Genomic DNA, 20,731 nt, shown 5'->3' with positions numbered 1-20,731 from the left:
TGCGAACAAAACGTGTTTTAACAGAATGATGAAGCTGAGAGGACTTGCCGCGCCGTCCGGTGAGATTAAGTGAAGACGGAAGGTCGGGAAAGGAGTGTCAGTAATAAGGAGCGGATGCTGGTGATGGTGATGGGGGCGTGAAAATGGGAGAGAGGAACAGCGCCAGATCGAATGCGACCAGCAGCATGTGTGGAGGAAGAGGAACGAGAAATGATAATAGTGGAGAGACGGAACTGCGAGGGGGGGTGGGAATGATGGGATTACCTACCTAGATGGAATTGGACAGCCAGAACCCCGGTTTGAGAGAGGGTGGGGGGTACGAAGTACTTCTAGGCAGGTACGACTCGACTGGGGCCAGTGAGTGACCAGTGCAGACGGCAGGGCCCAAGTTCAAGACAATCCGATGCGCAACGCAGCCGGAGCGGGTGAAGCAGCAGGGGTAGAATGGGCAAACCGGGGCCGGGGAGGCGTCACCCACGTACAAAGTACAGTACGCTGTACTGGCTTCGTCTGGTACAAAAAGTCGACAACTACAACGTAGGTACGAAGTATACCTTAGGCTCTATGCACGCTGGTATGCTTGTACCTCAGTCCGTTATTAGGTAGGCAAACGGAAGGATAAGGTAGAAGGGGAAAATCCCCTGGAAGTCTAAAAGAAGACGCAGAGTCCCAACGGAGTTGGTCACCAAAACAACATATTATGTCTTTAGGACTCGACGTCTCGACAGAGCTCCAAACCGATCATAAGAGCACTGCTCGTCTCTCTAGTCAATATTTTCTTTTTCTTTTCGGCTTGCGATGTTGCCCATGTCATAAGCTGTCGTACTAACTACTGCGATATATGCTGTATTAAGCACGCACAGCACAAGCACGCGCGTCTTCAGAGCATGGGCGTCCACGCGGTAGCATTGTGTGTCTAAGGGGGACGCCACGCTGCACGTACGAAGTTGCTGCCATAACAGAAGGCCCACAAACAGAGACAAACCCTTTTTCCCCAAGCTCCCGGGCCCAGGACGTATGTCTTCGCCGACTAGGTCTTTCCTATTTGGTTTCCGATAGCATCCCCTAAAACTGCGTCCGCCGAATATCGTCTGCAGGATGACTGCTAAGCTTAGGAAGTAACCCCGGATTGTAACACTGAAAGATCGCGACCCCAGCAAAACCAACTTCGTGGCCCTTTGGTCCTCCTCTCCGGGCATCATCAACGGATGTTGTACTGAGTGAGTACTGCTGACATGCCAAGTAATGATCGGTCTACTTCAACAGGTACCTGTGGGCACTGTCCCGAGGCCGATGGCTGTAGTTTGATGTTATTCCCCAGGAAAACGAGCTAAGAAAATGCGTAAAATTTGGTGCGAGCCCTAGACCTAATCCGCCGCACTTACGAGCCCGAGCGTCTGCTCTCCCAAGGATCACGATGTCCGTCCAGTGTTCGCTTCACAGGGTCTTCCTATAAGGGTGGAGAAAATAGGTATTAGGGAAGACATTTCCCTTCATCGACATAGCAAATCAAGAGGGGCTACAAGTGGTACTGAAGAACGAGCTCGCAAAGTCGTGACACGATGATCGTCTCGATGTGTCTCGTGCAATATAGGTAGGTAGGTACGAATACCGTGTCGTATATGTACTTCACCCGTAAAGGTACTTAAGGTAGTTGGCCTAGTAAGGGAAAGTATTAGTACTTGAGAAAGTCCCCCGCTGCAACGCTGCCTGCGTATGTACGAAGTAAACTGCTCTTTTCACTCTATCCGGTCCTTCACTCCGCCCAATATCGGCGGTGGTCATGGCAAGCAAGTTAAGACAAGCCAAGGATAAGAAGAACGAGAGGGTTATATAGGTAGTCTATCGGTCAGAAGCTCGTCGGACAGATTTATGCGACGCAAAATATCATGTAGAATGCAACTACGGAGAAGTTGGTATAGGATACAGTAGGGTGACAATGGCAAGTATAAATGAATGTGTAACGAAGGGGTCTATGGCAATAAATTAAGTACACATGCCCAACTTAATTAGGCCAAGACCATTAATTCTTTCGCCAGGTCGATAAAAGCCACGCGTCTCCGGAGATAAAGGCGACGGAGAAAGGGGGGGAAGGGTCTAGTGTACAAGGACTAGTTAGTTTCGACTACCTTAGTCTCAAGTCAAAAATACAAAGACGAAGAAACTGTTTCCTGCAGTCGTTTCTACATACATATCTACACGGAGATAATATACCACCCGCACGAGAGTATTCGTCACTTGGTGATTTGGGGACTTGCGGAAGCCATGGCGGGGGTAATATTACAAAATATGGAGGGCTTTGGTAACACTGATGCTAGTGGTTCAATGAAGAAGACCCGAACAGTTCCCCCCTTTTCGTTTACCACATGGTTAACAACGTGAGATCCAGGTCTCTAAGGTATGTTCCCTGCAGCACGCGATCTCCCGAAAGCCAAGCCACCACGTGAAGGCGTGAAAGGCGAGTCCGAGGACGTCTGCTTATTGGTAGGACTTTGGACAGTCGGTCGAAACTGCCCGGCAGCTCCTGCCCATTTCGCTCATTCTCCGATTCAACCATCAAAAAACTTCTACCCAACCAATAGGCACTCTGCCGGTATTAGGGTTTCCTTAATCATCCAAGCTAGGAACAAAGCCGCTAGTCTATGGCCCTAAGCTGAGGTGTTCCACCTCCGATCCGCAGATCCTTTCCCCATCCTAACCCCCTCCTAACCCCCTCCACAGCCACGTTTTACCAGTGTCATTTTGTAATTACTAAGTATCCCTACATACGGATGTACTTCGCTCGCATTTCACGCAAAAGGTCCGTACTTCGTGCCTCCCGCATAAGAACACAGACACGATAGGCCAGGTTCCCATACATGGGTATCCTAGAAGCCATACAAGGATTGCTTTTTTATCAGCCATAACTAAGCAAGACCTATCCAAATTCATATAGCGTGCCTACTTCATTTGGCACCTATACTCCGTAGACAGCTTCTGTTACTCCGTACCGACGCGAGGTATTAGGAGGTAGTGGACCTTGTACGGAGTACGTTGTACATTGTATGTACAACGAATAAAGTCCGAAGTACGTATCGATTAGACCCAAAACCCAGCAGGAATTTCGCACAAAGTATCTACATACATAGTATAGCTATCTCCTATCTCCGATAAGTCCAGGTTATTACGGATATAGTGTTACCTACGACTTTGCGAAGTGTTAGAAGGAAGTAGAAATGCACCGCGTAAGGTTCTAGGGTGCTTGTTATATATGTTACACACCCCCTTTTGTAGTACTATTGATCAAGGTAGAAAGATATTTCCTCGGAATACCTTTAGAACTCTCTAAGGAATAAGAATGATGAGTTTTGTACCGATATTCTTGTTCTGACACGAGGTTTGGCCTAACTCGTTCCCCTCAAACGCTGTACCATATCGAGAGCCGCCAAAGTCTGACCAGCGCCGAAGCGGCGCCGGTTAAGATGTCACTCGTCCGTATACCTTATTAAGGAAAGAAAGCTGGGGGAACATCATGGACTCGATGACGAGCAAGATGTCCCCCGAACTTATGTAAGAAGAAGCGGGGGTGATGAACGGCTTTGAACTTTCTATCCGTAATAGACATTCTGGACTCCTGCATACTCCACCCGTTTTTCTTTCCCTTTCCCCAATAACTAATAACAAAATCGCAGGACACAAACCATGTAACACGCACGTAACGGATAACGGATAGCGTTGTGCGAATGTAATGAGGCAGAGTAGATGGCGGCGGTGTAGCGGCACCAAAGTAATAGGTGAACGATGGCGATGATGATTTCTATCAACTTCAATCACATGCCCAAGGACAACTCCCATGGTCATTCAGGGCGAACGAACCCCCTCCGGCTAGCGCTGCGCTTTAAAGAGCCAAATTGAATGCTGATGACCCCTGGGCCTGCAACGTTACCCTCCGGTTTGCCGTGGGGTGCGAAGGAGGTGCCATCGTGCATATACTATAGCGAGCCGTTCTTCATTAAATTTATTCTCTGCAGATGCTGCAAGATGACCCCTAGCATTACCGAAGGGGGGCCCATCGGTGTATATACCGTAGGAAGTACTTCGCACACGAAATGGTGATATGGAGTGGAGGGATTGACCGCTCAAGGCTCTCCCCAGCCCCCTACGAAGGGTGTCAGTCGGTCGCATTATAAGCCGGCAACCATACTTTGCATAACGCCGATACTTTGACGAGCACGCTCCATCCATTTCATCCGGTCAGTCGGGACCCGACCCGGCCCCGATTCGAAATCAAGCCCGATTCTGCCGATTCTTCTACGGAGTATGAATACTAAGCGTCGAACACTTCGTTCACAGCTTCTATCGTAGGAAGTACTTTGCCGGTACTAGGGGGAGTCTCCTTCCCTAGAAAAGCTCGAGGGGAGCGTTATTTTTCCTGATCAAGAAAAACATCCAAGACGTATAAAAAAAGGCCCCGGCGTGCCGGATAAGATGCTTCCATCCCCTACTCTGTAGGGATCCCACAATAAACAGCCGCATCGGGCGACGGTGTCAAAGTCGAAAATGAAATCGCTCATCTTCTGCTGGCGCTTGTACCGCATCCTTGGAGCTTCTTCGCATTCTTCAGTACCCCGCTAAATGGATATATACTATACCTTGCCTAGGTACCTTGAGGTAGGTACCTAAGTTGGCGGTGCCTAGGTACGGAGTACTTCTATGTATATCGGCTGCCCTGGGTCTTACAGATACCGGGAAACTCTTAGAAACACAAATCCAGAAAAGAATAAAGCCAGAAGAAAAAAGACAAGGAAAATAGAAAGGGAAATGGAAAAAGGAGTGGCTGGTAAAATGGAGTGTTATTTTTGCCTGGAATCCGTCACATGCAGGCAATGATCCCATGAAGTTCCAAGGATATTTCGCCGACACAGAGCCGCTGCAGCAGGGGTCGAGGGAGCGGGAGCGCGCTCAAGGGACTTTAGTGCTTTGTCCACCCAGAGCGTGTTGCTAAGGTACCTACCATGTATGTATACCTTAAGGTACGAAGCAATACGTACCGACTTTACCGACTTGAGAAGTCGTCCCGTCTGCCCTCGGACGAGCCCACTTCTCGCACTTCTCCCGCACATCATTCCCTCTCCCCCCGCCGATCCGATACGCTGATCCAAACCCGTCTGGGCGGACTACAAGGGCCTCGGCTGGCTATCTTTTAGACCTATTTGAAACGATCCCAACAGTCATTGAAGCCGCCAACGCCAATTCGCTAGGGACTCGACAAGTTGCTCACACTTCTTGCTTGCTCTCACGAATCGATCGCCATACATAGGCCCGGTCCAGAGACAATGCTGTTCAGTATCACTTCATCCCTAGGGCCTACGAAGATTAAGAGGCGTCCGAGCTGGTCGATCAGAGTTCTTCTTGAGAGAATACCATGTCAGAACTGCCAATCTCTCCCACTCCCACACTCCCTCTCTTTCTCCTTTGTTTCGCTTCCTCTCGCTCTTTACCTCGTTCCTCTCTTTCCCGTCCTTCCCACTGCTTTCCTTTCGTTAATACTATTTCTTTATCTCGATTGATCGTTTGAAGCTTGAGGCAAGGCTCAGAGCCCTACATAGAGTCCACTTCGTACATTTTCCACCGAGTCTTAACTTGTCTTAGATTCTCGTCTCAGATGGCGTCAAAAAGCGATATGATTTACTTTCTCCATAGCTTCCATGCGCGCATGTCAACAAGCGCGACTAGACACAATGTACACTTGCACTGTATGGGTATGCAGTCTTCCAATTCCAGCGAAGGAGACCTGGTGCATGTGAAGAATGGCAGACCATGTTTCGTAGACCTCTGGACGTGAGCTCATAGCCCCATACCAGCCCCATACCAGTCCCATACCGCGACCGCCTCCCCTGCTGATGTACGTGTAGTTCTCTAAGTGACATGCGCCATACTCGTTTCCCGCGGGGACCCCGTTACGGTCACGTTAGTACAACGTACCTCGCTATTTACGGTGTCCGCGTGTTCGACGGGACGGCACCGGGTCAGATGCCGCTGCGGAGATAGGTCCGGGCGGTGAGCAGGCCTGCCGCTGCCGCTGCCGCCACGCACGAAGGATGGCGGCAAGTCCATGGTGGAGGCAACTACCTGGTTATCAATTTGTTCGTACGAGCTACACCACTGTGGCACGAATTTCATACTGAGTACCGACGGAGTAATTAGGTACGTATCCGTAGATATATGAACACCGGTATGTACGCATACAACGTACGCATGCACGAATACATGTACAGCGTACCTAATAAGGTACCTGTGTACTCGAATTTGCCATGCACGCCAACACATGGCATGCGTCTATCAACAGCCACAGAACGGTACGACTCGTAAGGGGTTTGTGCAAGCAAGCCTGGGGGGCACCTAATCACAGCGATGGTCCAATCGTGTTCCAATCTCTGAACGGGGCTCGTCAACGCATGACTTGTCGTCCGAGGAGGGTCAGTCGTGCATACCTGGAGAGAGAAAAAAGGGAAAGGAAGGATCCAACATGATAATGATGTTCAGGGGATGTCCTTGATCGGGGAAGGGGGGGCGTTAGGCATTGCTTTTTTGGACCGAGAGACTCGGCTTACTTCTGTCTTTTCTTTCCTTTTTTTTATTTTTTTTTTCTAATTTTTTTTTTTTTTTTTGATCGGGAGAACCAGTAATTTGTGTGTCCAGCAGTCGGTTTCTGACTCAGACACTCCTCGTGTCATGCTCCACTTATTTTGGTTCGTTTATAGCTGGTGAGTGCCAAACGAACGAAAATAAGTGGGGCGTGGCACGGGTAGAGTGAATTGTGTCACGTGTGCACTGGCGATCCCGTTCCTCTACACCAGAGATGAAATGCCACACGGCGGTTAAAATAGGGACTCAATGGGGAGACCTCACGTTTCAATATCGAGACCTCACACGTGACATTACAGTGGGGCCATGACGCCACCGTTAAGATGCATATGTACCGCACCCATTTTGTATGTACACATTATGTAAAAAGTCCTAGGTAACATAGTAACCAACTCAATCTCAACACTCAATCCCAATACTTAAATATCAACACTTAGCTCGGAGCCATAAGGGTAATCGGTCACTTTATATAGGATATCGAGTAGGATATCGGGTAGGATATTGTGTAGGATATCGTGATAGTGTTTTGGGCGGTTGGATTCAGAGTTACGGTGTGGGAAGTGATACGTTAAGGTTTAAGATGTCGCCTGCGATTTTCTACATAAAGCTACATACAAAATAGGTGCGGTACATATGTATCTTGGCGGCGGGTTCATGGCCCCACTAAAATGTCACGTTTGAGGTCTCGATATTGAAACGTGAGGTCTCCCCATTGAGTCCCTTAAAATAACAACAATGATGATGAGAAACACAGTGGACGCCATTCCCGTTCTCAAGTCCAATGATTTCTGACTGCTAAGCAGCCACAAGGCACAAAGACAAGGACAAGGCTGGCTCTGGCTATCTACTCAGTAGACAACGATGCCATCCTGAATGGCCCGGTTTCGTCGTCTCACTCAGCTGGCCAAACAAACAACAGCCATTACCATCGCCATCGAGCCATGCCAATTAACACACTGATACAGATGCAATTTGTGCGAGTAAGTACTCCGTACGAAATAGAACCCCCCCTTTTCTCCCCGCCCCCCGACATTTTTGATCTCCTCTCCAACCTGTTTTCGGCCTGGACCGAGCGAGTCTCTGTCCGCCAGGGACAACTGGAGACTAATCTGGAAGCCAGTCCGGAGATTGATTCATAGATACCGAGTCTTCAAGGATGCCAATTGGCCGGTACACCCGTACGACTCGTGTGGGACATGTTTTGGTCAAATACCCTACTCGTCCTTGTTCGGCGACTGATATTCGTCGTGGCCTTGCAAGCATGTTGGTTCAAAGCTGCAGTTCAAAAATATCTATTCGACGGCCAGGATATCTCAAATTCCGTGCGGATCGAGAGAAGTACTATCGGGCCAACCAACCATCGGCCAATGAACATCTCGTCCCTTGCCTATTAAACTGGCATCAGCCCGCGGCAACTAATTCTCAGAGCCGCGGACGCTTCTGCCACACTCCGCAGGTATTCTGGGCGTGTCTCGTTAGTGTTGTTCGTATACCTAATCACCTACATGACCTCGTCACCTCGCTTCCCTACACCCATCTGGGCAAAAGACATCGTCAGCACCCCAACTTTGTCTCGGCGTCTGCTTTCTCAGCTAGAGGCATAGGTAAGGTACGCTGCATTTCCGTAGGACGGTATCCGTACACGTGGTTTATCTGGGCTTTCTTTTGGTGCGTCTTGTCTTGCGTGGCAATGGTGGCCCGGGCACACAACATCCAAGGTGTCCCGTACTTGAGAGTGACTAGGTATCGAACTGTTTTTGAGCCAAAGGGGAAGGAAAAAAAGTAATAAAAAAAAAGTAATAAAAAAAAAGTAAGGAAATGTGTAACTCGTAACTGGCCCGAATAGGATGAAATGTGAAAACGCAATCGGACGGTGGGAACCTGAAAGCGCGTTTGTAGTTCACAAAGGTCGCAGTTGAGGTTGATAAGCTATTTATATATGTACCTTATTTTGACCGAGTTGAAACCGAGTTGAAACAGTGTGCCCTGCGGCATGCCTTAAATTCCCCAAGATTGCTATGACTTAGTAATTCGACATAACTAATAACTACCTAATCAACCATCTCTCCCTGGAGAGAAACACGTCCTCTCTTTCAAGTTTGGCCGCCTGGATGAACCAGAACAATTGGCAATGTAATTACCTCGTCGACGAGGAGAGTGAGCTGGCTACCTACTAGTGGTGAGGTTGGCCGGTTGGCTTCTGATGCACGGCGCCAGAGTTCGATAAGACGTTTCAATTCGACCAAAGGCTTCGACAAGTTGGAATTCAGACCGGCAGTTGTGAGCCACTGCCCCGCTACTCTAGGATTGTTAGGTGTTTCTTCGGCGGTGACTCGTACGTACGGATAGTTCCTAGTCAATAATAATATCAGGGCCTGGGACTTCAGAGATCGTCATATTCCTGACTTGAGACTGAGACAGGTCTGAGATATGCCGAGCTGCGGTGACTAAAGTCGTCTTCCCAGGTGTCGGATTGCTGGGGTTATACCTTTGTCTTGGATTGATACTTCGGACACCGCAATACGAAAATACCTACATTACGGAGTACTTGGCCAAAAGGAGAGAGAGACCAAGGTGGTTAATGATAACATGATGTGTGAGTAGGTAGAATGGTCAATCAAGCTGGGAGACAACAGAAGGAACAAAGGAATAATGCTGACTAAGACTGCGGACTTTCGCCTCGTGACCAGTCCCGATCATCGCCCCGGCGCAACTGCTCCGCTCCGCTCCGCACCGACTTCAATCAGCTATCAGTGTAAGCTTGACCCTTCTCGTCCGGCCGAGTAATCTATCCGGGGAGCTTCCCCGCCTTCTTTTCTCCATCTTTCTACAGTGTCCTCCACAGGACCAGTTAGGTAAAAGATTCCTTGACGGCAGCAAAAGAGTTGAACAAACCACTCGACAGGCACTCATGGAAGAGATGGCCGACGTCCCCGAGTCCACGGACAAGTCACGGCAGAAGAGCTGCAATGCATGTGTTAGAAGTAAGAGGCGTTGCGACAAGAGGGCACCAAAATGTGCTCGCTGCGCTGAGAAGGGCTTCTCTTGCGTCTACATGAATCAGCCAACCGGGCTCCGGGAGATGAAGCGATATCGGGCGCCTGCCATGTCCACCGGCGGGACAAGGACAGCTCCGGCGCCGCAGATTCAGCTAGACATGGCGGACTTGGAGGCGCTGGGCATCCTTCCTGCCCAGGGCTCCGGGCAGGTATCTTCGTCGTCGCCTTCCTTCGACGCTTCTGAATTCATCCTCGACGGCTTCTCCGGGTCCACCTCAACCAACGACGCCGATCTTGACGTGGCCATGGTGACCAATCCCCCCACCGCCGCTCCTACCACATTACTGTCCTTCCCCATAGACATGCCAAGCTTCGACTTCAACTCTCTCATCAACTACGCAGCTATCGACCCGGCCAATGGCAACGATATGCAGCTCTGGCATGTTCCCGAGTCCCCGAAGTTGACCGAGCCGCGGCTGTCTACCCCTCCGCCTCAACAACACCGTTGTTCCCCTCCCACCGACATCTGTGCGCAACGCTGGAACGAAAGACTCGACGACGTTTGTGTGCGTTCTTATGTCCTTGCTTGTTTCCCGTGAAGTCCCTTCTTTTCCCGCTCCTTTGGACCCCTTCTCACCTTCGTTCTCATCCTCGCCATCTCTTCTGCCTTGGTTTTTTTTTTCTCCACGATTTTGCTCAACCCTTTCCAACCGTTTGTTTCATTTCAACCTCCCCTCTCACCTTGTCCATCAGCTGGCCACCAGTCATGGCCTCGTCTTCGAGCATATTCTTTTATCTTTCCCTTTGTATCATACATAGTTCCTCGTGCACCTCGTCATCTCGGCGCCATCCCCGTCATATTTGACTGATGCCCCTCCATCTCACTAACAACATGTCTTCTGGGTATAGGAGGGCATGAATTCATGGAGTTTGCACGAACCCAACTCCAAACTCGGCTCCGTAGTTGAATCCTTCAAGGAATTCCCCTTCGTCTTCGCGAGGGAAAAAGAAGTCCCCTTCATCCACCGTCACCTGTACAGCCAGGACACACCCAACGCCATCTTCCGCGCCTACGCTGCCACAACCGCCTACGCCAATCGAACCCCTTCTACGCAGGGCTGGGCCTTCCGTCTCATCTACGAATGCGCCAAAGACCTGGTATCACCTCAGTCGACCCCAAAAATCAGCCAATCGCCGCAGCAGCCACAGCCACAGCCACAGCCACAGAAGGTGCAGTGCTCTGAGCTCAGTCTACCGTCAATCGAGGCGGCAGGTCCGCCTTCTGAGAACCGTGAGTTTACGGTCAGAGAGAAGCTGGCGCGCACGCATGCCCTTTTCCTGTACCAACTCATTCGCTGCTTCGACGGGGACATCGGGTTACGCGCCCAGGCCGAACGGGACATGCCCACCTTCCAGGCATGGTTGACGGAGCTAGAGGACCACCGAGACAACCTGGGCGACCAGGTGCTCCTCGATGAGCAGACGCTCCGCGACAGGCCGCCCAAATCCTGGGAGCGCTGGGTCATCAACGAAAGTCTACGCCGCACGGTCATGCTAGGCCACGGCTTCGTCGGGCTCTACGAGATACTCAAGTCCGTTGGGACGTGCGAGGCGCGGGGCCCGGGCCGCTTCATCCATGTCCATCGCTGGACCGCCTCTCGTCACCTATGGGACGCCAAATCGTCCGTTTCCTTTCTCTCCGCCTGGCGCGAGAAGCCACAATTTGTCGTCGAGAATTTATTCATCCAGGACCTCGCTAAACGCGCGCGTCCCGAGGATGTCGACTCTATGGCGCTAATCGCACTTACAGCGTGAGTGGGAAATTTAGACGAACCCTGCCCGCCCTTTTCTGCTTGCTTGCCCTCTGTGGTCCCTCTGCATATCCCATTCGCGTGTAGGGATGACCCAGTTTGGACTGACGCCTGGTACTCTACAGGTTCCTTGGCGTCGACGAGATTAAGCATTTCATGGCTGGTAAAACAATGGCTTGAGGGTTAAAACTTACCCAGATCCCCTGATCTTTCTAGTATTAGTCATGTTGTGGTATTAGTTTCTTTCCGCTTCGTGGGCATGGTAGAGGCGTATAATTCAAAGGATCTGAGCGGGTCATTTACTGGGGAGGGTATGCAATATAAGATACTGAGCGTCCTGGCAAGCGTTGTGTGGGATGTGTTGAATCTCTGGACGTTTTGGGGACGACGGATGAGTCTTTGGATAGTGGTATTATACTTGGTCAATGACGCTATCTTGTGTGGAGGATAGTCCAAGCAGCGAAAAGAAATCTATCAAGCCCAGCGGAGTGTTAGAGACCTAGTCCGCCGACTTCTCGTCGCCGAAAGCCGCTTCTTGGTCCCTCGTATCCATCAACTCGAACATCTAGATGGCCCCAAGAAGCATGGCATATATAGAAAAGGAAGGCCTCCCCGACGCAGATAGAATAGATGAAGCACGCTATATTCGTAAAGCTGCTCATCCACAGGCAGTGTCTCGGGTATCTCCATGACGTGCCTACTTCTTCGATCTATCATGCCATGATATCTCTCTCCCCTGGTATCTTATAGCTCCACATATGTAAGTCCCAACTGCTGAGAAAATTTGCTGTCCTGACGGGAACAGATCAACAAGCAGATGGTGAAACGAGAGAAGACGTCTATGTACCGAGTAAATATGCATTTAATGTGGCCACCTGGGTGGTCACCCACCCCCTCAAAACGCCAATCGACGCCAATGTCCCGGCTTTTTTCATCTTAAGCTCATTTGTTATGCCAGATAAAGTTGCGTAATGAATCCCAATCCTCGCTCTGACGGTAGATGTAGCTCATGCTGCTACGCAAGCTGCTCTGGAGGTCCTCCGGATGCCACCGGAAGAGATACATGACCATGGCCCAGCTGGCACTGGCAAATACAGGCCAAGCATGTTGGCTAATGACGGCGCTGGGGCCTTCGCGGCTGACGACAGGGAGGCCGTGGCCCGGATTGACGGCCAGGCGGGCGAGACCGAGGGCGACGCGGGCGAAAATGTAGATGACAATCTGCTGGTTGACGCTGGGTATCTTGCCGGATCGGCGGGAGCGGCCGCCGAAGACGATGTAGCCGCCCAGGGCGCCGGCGAAGAGGGTGTCGTAGGGTCCCTCCTTGCCTGGGGTGGGACCGACTGTCTTGAGCAGTAGCATGGAGAGCTTGTAGATGGTGGCGAACTTGGCCAGGTTGCGGGCGTGGGTGCGGGTGGCGCGCAGAACGAGAGAGGCTTTCTCGCGGAACGTTCCTGATCGGAATAGGAAGATCATGCTGTGTGGGGGTTTAGCTGACTGAAAAGAAGACCGAATGGAAAAAAAAAGGGGTGAGGGGGAGAAGAAGACGAAGGAGGGAGATGCCTACACCAGTGCGTGAGGAAAGCGGACTTTCGTGCCGTAGACAGCGCCATTTCGTGCGGCCTTGACGACGGCGAGGAGGTCATGATACCGCGGGTCGAGGACGATACGCTCGAGGGCGGCCTGAGGAAATGGGTACACCCAAGTCAGCTTTCGCAAAATGGCCTGGGGGTTCTGCTTGGGCATGAGCGAAGAACAAAAGTCCACTGACCTTGGCGATTTGAAGCGCGTCCATGGCGAAGAATAGGAGGAAGAGGAAGAGGAAGAGCGCTGTTCGTTCAGAAGGGGGAGGAAGGGAAGTGGTCCGGACGGACGGGGTGCTCAGAGAGACTGTCCCAGTCCGCCGCAGTCGCAAAATCGCAAGGCGCAAGTCGCAATTCACAAGCGCAGACTGTTTTGTCGCATTGACTGACGATGTTAAAATGAGGGATGCGATTAGCTTAACAGAGACGAAAGTATACAAGATGATGTTTAACTGTCGGCCGGGCACGCTGTGACGAAGGAAGTCGAGAAGAGTCTAGGTAAAGAGAAAGAAAATGGCAGACGAGATACGGATGCGTGAGGTGTGTGAGGTAGTTGTGACAGGGTTTGGTTGATGAAGTTGAAGTTCCAAGAGGTCGTCGTGCCTCGGATGAAGGAAAGTGGACGTAGGTTTGTATCCGTACTCCGTACATGTGTTTCCCTGTCCCATATCCGGAATTCCTGCATGTACGTGTACATGTACTCACAAGTACCGTTGGAGCGCCCATCCGTCGGTTGTTGTCGCCCGCGGGTATGAACGGTTGTTCCATCCTTTCCCCCACATGGGAATTCATTGCCTGACCCTGGAGGTACCGTGACCTGCTAAAATGCCCTCTTAAAACCCACTAGCGCAATGACGCAGTTGGTCGGCTTGCTTGGAGAATCCGGGGAATTGACGGACTACATGTATTAGCATGTGATCCATTGGGACAGCCCCAGGAGCCTCCGGGTCATCTGTCTGGCTAAGGTAGTGCCGCACGCCGCAGTTGCCAGGGATATCTTATCAGGTATGGGTAATTAATAAGGTATACCCCTCATATAATTCCCAGAGTGGACAAGTCGCCAGTCATTGTCCATACCTGGTAGGTAGCTTAATAATACTTGGAGCCTCCATCCATTGGCATCATCATTTGTAGGACTCAGGGGAAGCAAAGTTGCTATCTACTGGATACCTATGGTCCGCAGCTGACATCTTACCTACCTACCATAGGGATAGGTCAGCATGTTAGACACTCGTCGACAAATATCAGCCGTTCTTTTTCATTTTTCGAGGCCGTCATCCAAACTCCGAACGCCTTGTGAATGCCCGTTGACCAGACTCTGCTGCGGCCTTTTCCACCGACCACCAACTGTCTCACAGCGCCGTAATTGGTCCCCCAAATAAACAATGCATCTGTATCTGCTTCCAAACGCAGGGTTTTCAGGTCAGGAGCACGGCATTCAGACATCCATCGTTCTCTGGATTATTAGTGACCTGGGCATACCGGCCCCAGACCACCTTGCCACTAGCACTCGTCAATCCCAGGTCGCTCACGTCGACCTCGATAATAGTTCCGCGAGTGAGAACGCCCAAGTTGGTATCTAGTCATCCGTTAGCCATAGTGGTTTTCTTTTGTTTGTTTTTAAACAAACTGGTTTGGGGACCGTATCGAAGCAACTTACAGAGAGGAGAAGACGGGTTCTTCTTAACCGAAAGAATAGGCAGGTTGACCGTCACCCCGAGCTCCTTATGTGTGACATGCGCCTTCTTGTACCTCAGTCCCATCGGGCGGATGAATCTTTCGTCTAGATTGGCGGTAACATCAGCATTTTCTGTCTCTTTCTCTTCCTTTTCTTCTTTTCTCTCCCAGAAGATGGATTATTGGCTTTCCACTTACGCTTGGGGTCACGTCGTGTGAAGTTGGGACCAACGAAAGTTGGCTTCGTAATCATCCGCTTCCACGACTTCTTATGTGTCTTCTTGCCAGTGTGCACCACCGAGAACACTTCCTCTTCCGCCAAACCTCGCACCTTGGGCAAAGGCACGCTGAACTGTTTTCCACCACAACGTCAGTACAGGACGCCAGGTCGATGCGATACCAAAAAGGCTAGCTCACCCTTGCGGCTTTCTCGGCCCGCTTGTTTTTGATCTGAGAAGATATGGCCTTGGCAGTACTCGGGCTGATTCCAACGTTAGCACAGCGGTGCCGTGGGCATCCAACGAGCCCTTCCCTTCTCCTTCAACCTAGACCAACGGATTATGGAGGGGGTCGTGCGTACTTGGATCGATCAAGTAGATAGGCCGGCATGGGCTCGCTGGGGTCGTTCTGGTTCGCCGTCTTGACATCCCGCTCCTCGTGGGCCTTGATCTGCTTCCGCATCTGGATCTTCTCCTTGCGACGCTCCTGCGCCCTCAACTTGGCCCTAAGACCTCGGAGGTTCTGAGCTTCATAAGACTGCTTGTGACCCTCACGCGCCGCCTTCTTCCTCGTCTTCTCCTCATGGTCAAGTCTCCTGCCGTGGAGTTTCCTCCATCTCTGTTAAGGAAGCTGTGAGTTAGTCGGTTGTGGCTCGTCGTGCCGAATGCGTGCCCGTCGAGAAACTTGCCTCCATATCTGGTCCAGCGTTAGCCCGATCCCATATGAAGCTAGGTCAAGGATGCAATAGAGATCGAGAATGAACTTACACTCGTTCTGAGGCATCTTGAAGATATTGCGCTTGTCAGCAGCGACTTGAAATACTCCAAAATGTTCCTGTCGTTTGTTGGTAACGACGTCTTGAGAGTCGAGAAAAAGTGGCGGGTTAAAGATACAGGAGACCGCGATAGCAATGTTCCCCACACCGAAAATTCAATACGCCCCAGGTACGAAGGTACGAGTCCAATAGGACATGAGTTATCGCCAAAGATTTTCGCGAGACCCCGGGGTTAGGTTTACCCGATGTCCCTTTGAACAGCCAACCAGAGCTCAGCGCTCTCCGTACCCGAGCAATTGGTCGGAGCTGGTAATTAACTAAGGTACCTTAGGTAAGGTACCTAATTATTATATGGAGACTCGACTTTTCTTCGCATCAGGGACCTTGGATCTCGACAGCAACAGTCGCGTGTCCGAATATTCCAGCACAAAACCGGGCCTATAACGGCCAATTACTTTGTTCACGAAATCCAACATGAGCAGAGCACTACTCCGCTCCGCTCTGGAGCTCAGGACGCCCGCCGCCCGGCTACCTCCCAGCTTCCTCCTTCCCATCCGAGCCCGCAGCTTCAACTCGACAGCACCCATCATCGAGCCCACCTCCTCCGCCTCGGCCTCATCACACGATGCGGCGTCTTCTACAATACAACCACCGTCAGCAGAAACCCAGCGAGCAAACTCCACACTGTCATCTCGCTCCTCAACCTCGCCCCAGACGCTCTACCCGCCATCGCCTCCCCCCGCCACGCCGCCCGTCCTCTCCGACTCGGTCCGCCAGCTCCTCCCCCTCCTGGCCTCGCAACCGAGCCACTACATCACGGTCCACATCCACGGGCGCCCCTACCTCGTGACCCCGGGCGATGCCATCCGCCTCCCCTTCCACATGCCCGGTGTCGTCCCGGGGGACGTCCTCCGCCTCGACCGCGCCTCCGTCATCGGCAGCCGCGACTTCACCCTCAAAGGCAGCCCCTACATTGACGACCGCGTTTTCGAGTGCCGCGCCGTCGTGACGGGATCTGAGCTCGAACCCGTTCGCATCACCGTGAAGAAGAAGCAGCGTACTCGCCGCGCTCGCCGCGTCCGGAGTCAGCATCGCTTCACCACCCTCACCATCAGCGAGTTGAAGATCAAGGGGGTCGAGGAAATTGCGGGCGAGGGCAGCAGCGCTTGAGGCAGCTAGGAACCTTCAAAGAGATGGGGGAGCCAGTCGTGTTTGGATCTTGAGTAGCGCGGCTACACTGGAGGTGAAATGACGGGGATTCCCTGGTGGAGCAGGTGCTGCCTGTACGATTTGCGTCAAAGGTGATGTGATCGCATGTAAGAACAGCCTCATGGTCCAAGGTGCAACCTATGCATCATGCATCGTGTATCAACTACGAATGGTGCTTTACTCGCCAGGCTTGGACTGGATGTACTATAGAACGGATAGGATAACAAGGCGAAAATCAAAAGCACTTGACATGACACCAAGCATGAACAAATATTGCAGATAGTACACAAGCAGCAGATGAAATTTGAAACCAAAACTCTAGCTACAGCAAGACGCCATATCTACCTTATGCAAGCCTTCAATGGATGAAAGTAACATGTCCTGATACGAGGGCAGGGTCTCGAGGGGAAACTATGAATGAATAGCCGAGAAGCGTGAACTCCAAGCCACCAAGCCTATAATAGCAACCTGACTTTTCCGTCTCCTTTCGCAATATAGGGACGGGCTGAAAATAGACCGCCCCTGGGGGGTATGGGTCTATGGAACAATGATGGGAGGTAAAAAGTGTATGGAATCAATGAATGTATGAATCGCTCCCCCAATCGTCATGATCAAAACAGAGACCGAAAACATCAAGAAAAAAAAAAAGAAAAAAAAAGGTGACGCCTGAAAAACAACGCCATCATCCAAGGATCCATCCTTGCGATGCAGTTCATTCGTTTTGTTCTTCCCTGGCACGTATCCAATAACAGCAAGTCTAAGCCCACCAGCTGACCATGGGCTTATGATGTCCTGGTCGCGTCCGTCGCCTTTTTGACGCTCTGCCAATAAGCGCCTGGCCAGACAGACTGCGCCTCGGCCTCAGTCGGCATGCGCTCGCGACATCGCGTGACAACACTCTGAATGATACGAGCAAGCAATTCCTCGTCAATTGGAAGCGCCTTGTCGTGAAGTTCGCATGGGTACAAGAACGGGTCTGTTTCGCGGAGCAGCTCTTCGCAGGTGGGCCGCATATTGATCTCGCGGTTCAGGCATCGCTTCATGGTCTGCATGAGGGACGGGGGCACCGGTACGCCACCCATGGCCCGCGCGGGGAACTCGATCTGGTGATCCCAGTTGATGATGGCTTGGCATCTTGCCATCTGGTTCGCAATATGACCGAAAGGGGGCATGCCGTAGACCATCTGGTAGAGGATGCACCCTAATGACCAGATATCACTGGGTTTTCCCAGTTTCATGAGCTTGGGTCGGCCAGGGACGCGGGCGCCGCGAGGGGCGTTGTAATCCATGAGGGACTCGGGCGACATGTAATTCGGCGTACCGATCTGGGTCTCGCGGTGAACATTGACCGTCTCGTCTGTCTGGATGGCATTCGCAATGCCAAAGTCGATAAGCTTCAATCGGCCTTTGACCAAAACGAAGTTGGCCGGCTTCAAGTCGGAGTGCACGATATCGTACTGATGGACCGATTGGAGGCATTCGAGCATCTCCTTCCAGTAGAATCGTACAAAGACAGGATCAAACTTGGCGGACTCGGGGTTGTGTCGATTACGCAGAAGCGAGTTTAGGTCCAGCTCACCCATCTCCATAAGCTGTATCGAACTTGCATTAACAAAAAGAATTCTGGCAAGCGTACTCATGATGGAAACATGACAAAAAAAGGAAGAAAAAAAAAGGGGGGTTGGTTCGCCTAAACTTACCAAGGTCAGCATCCTCTTTTCGTCGTTCATTTCGTAGTCGAATAAGTTGATAACCCGGTCGACCCCCGTCAGCTTCCCGAGGAGGTCGATTTCCCCCCGATATCCCTTGATGGTCATCTCGTCGGCCTGCTCGAGAGAGACGCGCTTCAAGGCGAACATGGCCCCGTTCTCAGCCGTCACACGATAAACCTTGGCACTGCCGCCTCGTCCCAGGCAGTCCAGACGGGTATACGACTTGCCATTGACCCGAATGATGTTCCGCCTCTGTTTTCCCTGCGACGTTGTCGCCGCTCCAGCGGATGCGGTGGCTGCCTGCAAGACCGACATCTTCGGGGGTGGCGGCGGCGGTGCGGGACGGTGAGGCGTGTTCTGGCCGAGCGATGCCAACGGTTTCCGATCGGAGGAAGCGGCGGAGCGCAAACTGCCAATGTCGGTACTAGCGGGTCGCTTGGGAATGTCGAGTTCCTTCTCCGCAACGATACTGACGGGAGGCTTCGCTCGTTTCAAGGTGGAGCCGGGTGCGTTCTCTTGGTCGAGCCTTGATGGAAGCTGCGGCCGGATGGAGGGCAGCTTGAAGGGAATCTCATCCTCTGCGACGTTTTCGTGATTTCGATTTTCGTCCCCAGGTGGCTTTGTGGAGGATAGGAGGTCCGCGTGGGAGGCATGCCTGCGGTACGCCGCCCTAGAAGGACCACTGGGAGCCACGGGACTGCCCGATGCAAAGCTGCGTCCGTGTCCGTAAAAGGACGAAGGAGGTTCCTGTTCCTGTTCCTGTTCCACCTCAGGTGCTTGACCGTCGGGTTCCCGACTCGAGATAACGGCCTCGCCATCGGCATTCTCCTCGGCTTCCTCCTCGCTCTGTCTCCGTCGTCCACGTCGAGCGGGTCCGCTAAGAAAGCTGCCGGGCACTTTCCCCACGCGCTTGATACGCATAGAGCTCTGGAGAGCAAGGTTGTCCTCGGGCCTGGAGCTTCGGCTTCCGTTGGACGCCTGTCGAGATTCACTACCTGGCACGACAGACACGCCATTCCGAGCAGCCGTGGCGGGTTCGTCGGGATAGTCTTGCTCCAAATGCGAGCCCGAACGCCGAAAACTGTGGGAGGAACTTCCCAACCGGCCGCGATTGCCAGAGGATCCTGCTGCAATGCGAACAACACGGACTCCCTTGGCAGGAGTCGTGTCCGTGTTGGCACTCGGTTGTGAATCGGTTTGTGCTTTCTCGTCAGATGATTGATCGCGACTCTCGGGTTTCCCAGAGTTACGGCTTCGTTGTGATGTTTGCGACGTAGAGGTAGATCGCCGCTTGGTTGTGGGTAGCTGACCGAGACTTCTGGGCGTGTTACTCAACCGCACAACCCGCTTCCGGACGGGGCTGTTTTCGCGACTCTCCCTACTTTGTCTACTCGGGGAAGCAGGCCGAGATGATCTTGTTTCGTAGGTGTGCACGCTTCCGGACCGCAAATGTCTTCGTTCTTCGGCCTGCGAGGATGTCGATGCAGCCAGATTACTAGCCCGACGCCTAGTCCGTGGTGGTGATGCGGGTCGCGGCGCCTCGGAACCGTCGTCCTTCAGGAGCGCCTTGGTGAGAGCACTGAGCTTCATAGGCACAGGGATCTCGTCATCGGAGCTTTCGTTGATAGAGTATTGTTGGGATTCGGGTTTCGTAGGCGCCATAGGACCATCATCCGCTGAATGGACCGGTTGGGAAGGTTGGGATGCACTGCGGCTCAATTGCTGTCGTGATGGTGGTCGTCGAAGGGCTTGACGTTGGGATGTTCTGCGAAGTAAACGAGGATCTTGGGCATTGCCCATCGGGGTGGGTGATGCGGCTGTCATGTCCAATTTGGCACGATCCGAGGTCTTGTTGTGGTTCTGATGCTCCCCCTCTACCCGCCCGTTGTGGCAATTGACGCGTTCCTTCTCTCGGGATAAAGGCCCCCCCCAAATTGCTCGAGAAAAAGCGATTGATGGAGGAGATGTAGCAATGATTTACGTGTCGTAAGTTTCCATGCCGCTGAGGAGTCAAAAATTGGAAAATTGGAGAAATTACTGATGGCCGTTCATGCGTCGCGCCGTTCCTGGATGTGTCGGGTGTTGGTTACGATGCTTCAACTTCCTTGTCCAGACGTGA

At 52.1% G+C, this 20,731-nt stretch overlaps 8 protein-coding genes across 8 annotated transcripts in view; 5 read left to right on the top strand and 3 right to left on the bottom strand.

The window, feature by feature from the left end:
- Positions 1–1,558, top strand: part of SODALDRAFT_363465 (hypothetical protein) — a gene marked incomplete at both ends in the record, with an annotated part of 1,770 nt that extends 212 nt beyond the window's left edge. Inside the window, 10 exons of the mRNA XM_028614558.1 lie at positions 25–59; positions 151–187; positions 375–439; positions 492–537; positions 864–910; positions 1,000–1,015; positions 1,145–1,220; positions 1,267–1,302; positions 1,366–1,419; positions 1,506–1,558. Of these exons, the coding sequence (XP_028463412.1) occupies positions 25–59; positions 151–187; positions 375–439; positions 492–537; positions 864–910; positions 1,000–1,015; positions 1,145–1,220; positions 1,267–1,302; positions 1,366–1,419; positions 1,506–1,558 (465 nt within the window). The remainder of the gene's footprint in view (positions 1–24; positions 60–150; positions 188–374; positions 440–491; positions 538–863; positions 911–999; positions 1,016–1,144; positions 1,221–1,266; positions 1,303–1,365; positions 1,420–1,505) is intronic.
- Positions 1,559–4,020: 2,462 nt separating this feature from the next.
- On the top strand, positions 4,021–5,299 carry SODALDRAFT_363463 (hypothetical protein; the record flags this gene model as incomplete). Its single annotated transcript, XM_028614557.1, has 8 exons — positions 4,021–4,054; positions 4,135–4,147; positions 4,238–4,297; positions 4,333–4,358; positions 4,510–4,602; positions 4,863–4,954; positions 5,049–5,145; positions 5,211–5,299. The coding sequence occupies 8 exons, from the start codon at positions 4,021–4,023 to the stop codon at positions 5,297–5,299; spliced, it is 504 nt and encodes a 167-aa protein (XP_028463411.1).
- A 2,459-nt stretch (positions 5,300–7,758) lies between these two features.
- Positions 7,759–8,442, top strand: SODALDRAFT_328975 (hypothetical protein). Its single transcript, XM_028610820.1, has one exon. The coding sequence runs from the start codon at positions 7,784–7,786 to the stop codon at positions 8,411–8,413; it is 630 nt and encodes a 209-aa protein (XP_028463410.1). The 5' UTR covers positions 7,759–7,783; the 3' UTR covers positions 8,414–8,442.
- Positions 8,443–9,382: 940 nt separating this feature from the next.
- SODALDRAFT_328974 (hypothetical protein) lies at positions 9,383–12,108 on the top strand. The gene is made up of 3 exons (XM_028610819.1): positions 9,383–10,192; positions 10,536–11,437; positions 11,563–12,108. The coding sequence occupies exons 1-3, from the start codon at positions 9,548–9,550 to the stop codon at positions 11,615–11,617; spliced, it is 1,602 nt and encodes a 533-aa protein (XP_028463409.1). The 5' UTR covers positions 9,383–9,547; the 3' UTR covers positions 11,618–12,108.
- Positions 12,109–12,379: 271 nt separating this feature from the next.
- On the bottom strand, positions 12,380–13,183 carry SODALDRAFT_283669 (peroxisomal membrane protein; the record flags this gene model as incomplete). The annotated part of the gene is made up of 2 exons (XM_028608421.1): positions 12,380–12,914; positions 13,005–13,183. The coding sequence occupies 2 exons, from the start codon at positions 13,181–13,183 to the stop codon at positions 12,380–12,382; spliced, it is 714 nt and encodes a 237-aa protein (XP_028463408.1).
- An 817-nt stretch (positions 13,184–14,000) lies between these two features.
- SODALDRAFT_301206 (TGF-beta-inducible nuclear protein) lies at positions 14,001–15,832 on the bottom strand. Its single transcript, XM_028608896.1, has 7 exons — positions 15,684–15,832; positions 15,635–15,640; positions 15,278–15,536; positions 15,115–15,178; positions 14,896–15,049; positions 14,681–14,803; positions 14,001–14,599 (listed from the first exon to the last, which is right to left on the bottom strand). Exons 1-7 carry the CDS (start codon positions 15,697–15,699, stop codon positions 14,439–14,441), a joined length of 783 nt encoding a protein of 260 aa, XP_028463407.1. The 5' UTR covers positions 15,700–15,832; the 3' UTR covers positions 14,001–14,438.
- A 333-nt stretch (positions 15,833–16,165) lies between these two features.
- Positions 16,166–16,861, top strand: SODALDRAFT_363459 (hypothetical protein; the record flags this gene model as incomplete). The annotated part of the gene is made up of 1 exon (XM_028614556.1): positions 16,166–16,861. One exon carries the CDS (start codon positions 16,166–16,168, stop codon positions 16,859–16,861), a length of 696 nt encoding a protein of 231 aa, XP_028463406.1.
- A 323-nt stretch (positions 16,862–17,184) lies between these two features.
- SODALDRAFT_328970 (kinase-like protein) lies at positions 17,185–20,682 on the bottom strand. The gene is made up of 2 exons (XM_028610818.1): positions 18,601–20,682; positions 17,185–18,492 (listed from the first exon to the last, which is right to left on the bottom strand). Exons 1-2 carry the CDS (start codon positions 20,434–20,436, stop codon positions 17,683–17,685), a joined length of 2,646 nt encoding a protein of 881 aa, XP_028463405.1. The 5' UTR covers positions 20,437–20,682; the 3' UTR covers positions 17,185–17,682.
- Positions 20,683–20,731: the final 49 nt, after the last annotated feature.

The sequence above is a fragment of the Sodiomyces alkalinus genome (assembly GCF_003711515.1).
Source record: "Sodiomyces alkalinus F11 unplaced genomic scaffold SODALscaffold_11, whole genome shotgun sequence".
Classification (NCBI taxonomy): domain Eukaryota; kingdom Fungi; phylum Ascomycota; class Sordariomycetes; order Glomerellales; family Plectosphaerellaceae; genus Sodiomyces; species Sodiomyces alkalinus.
This window is presented reverse-complemented; position numbering and strand designations above follow the sequence as displayed.

Coding starts and splice junctions, on each gene's coding strand:
- SODALDRAFT_328975 (XM_028610820.1), top strand. CDS start 7,784: ATGCCAATTGGCCGGTACACCCGTACGACTCGTGTGGGACATGTTTTG.
- SODALDRAFT_328974 (XM_028610819.1), top strand. CDS start 9,548: ATGGCCGACGTCCCCGAGTCCACGGACAAGTCACGGCAGAAGAGCTGC. Junction 10,193..10,535: donor AAAGACTCGACGACGTTTGT/GTGCGTTCTTAT, acceptor TTCTGGGTATAG/GAGGGCATGAATTCATGGAG. Junction 11,438..11,562: donor GCGCTAATCGCACTTACAGC/GTGAGTGGGAAA, acceptor GGTACTCTACAG/GTTCCTTGGCGTCGACGAGA.
- SODALDRAFT_301206 (XM_028608896.1), bottom strand. Junction 14,804..14,895: donor CACACGACGTGACCCCAAGC/GTAAGTGGAAAG, acceptor CCGCCAATCTAG/ACGAAAGATTCATCCGCCCG. Junction 14,600..14,680: donor GAACCCGTCTTCTCCTCTCT/GTAAGTTGCTTC, acceptor ACGGATGACTAG/ATACCAACTTGGGCGTTCTC.
- SODALDRAFT_328970 (XM_028610818.1), bottom strand. CDS start 20,436: ATGACAGCCGCATCACCCACCCCGATGGGCAATGCCCAAGATCCTCGT. Junction 18,493..18,600: donor AAAAGAGGATGCTGACCTTG/GTAAGTTTAGGC, acceptor AGTTCGATACAG/CTTATGGAGATGGGTGAGCT.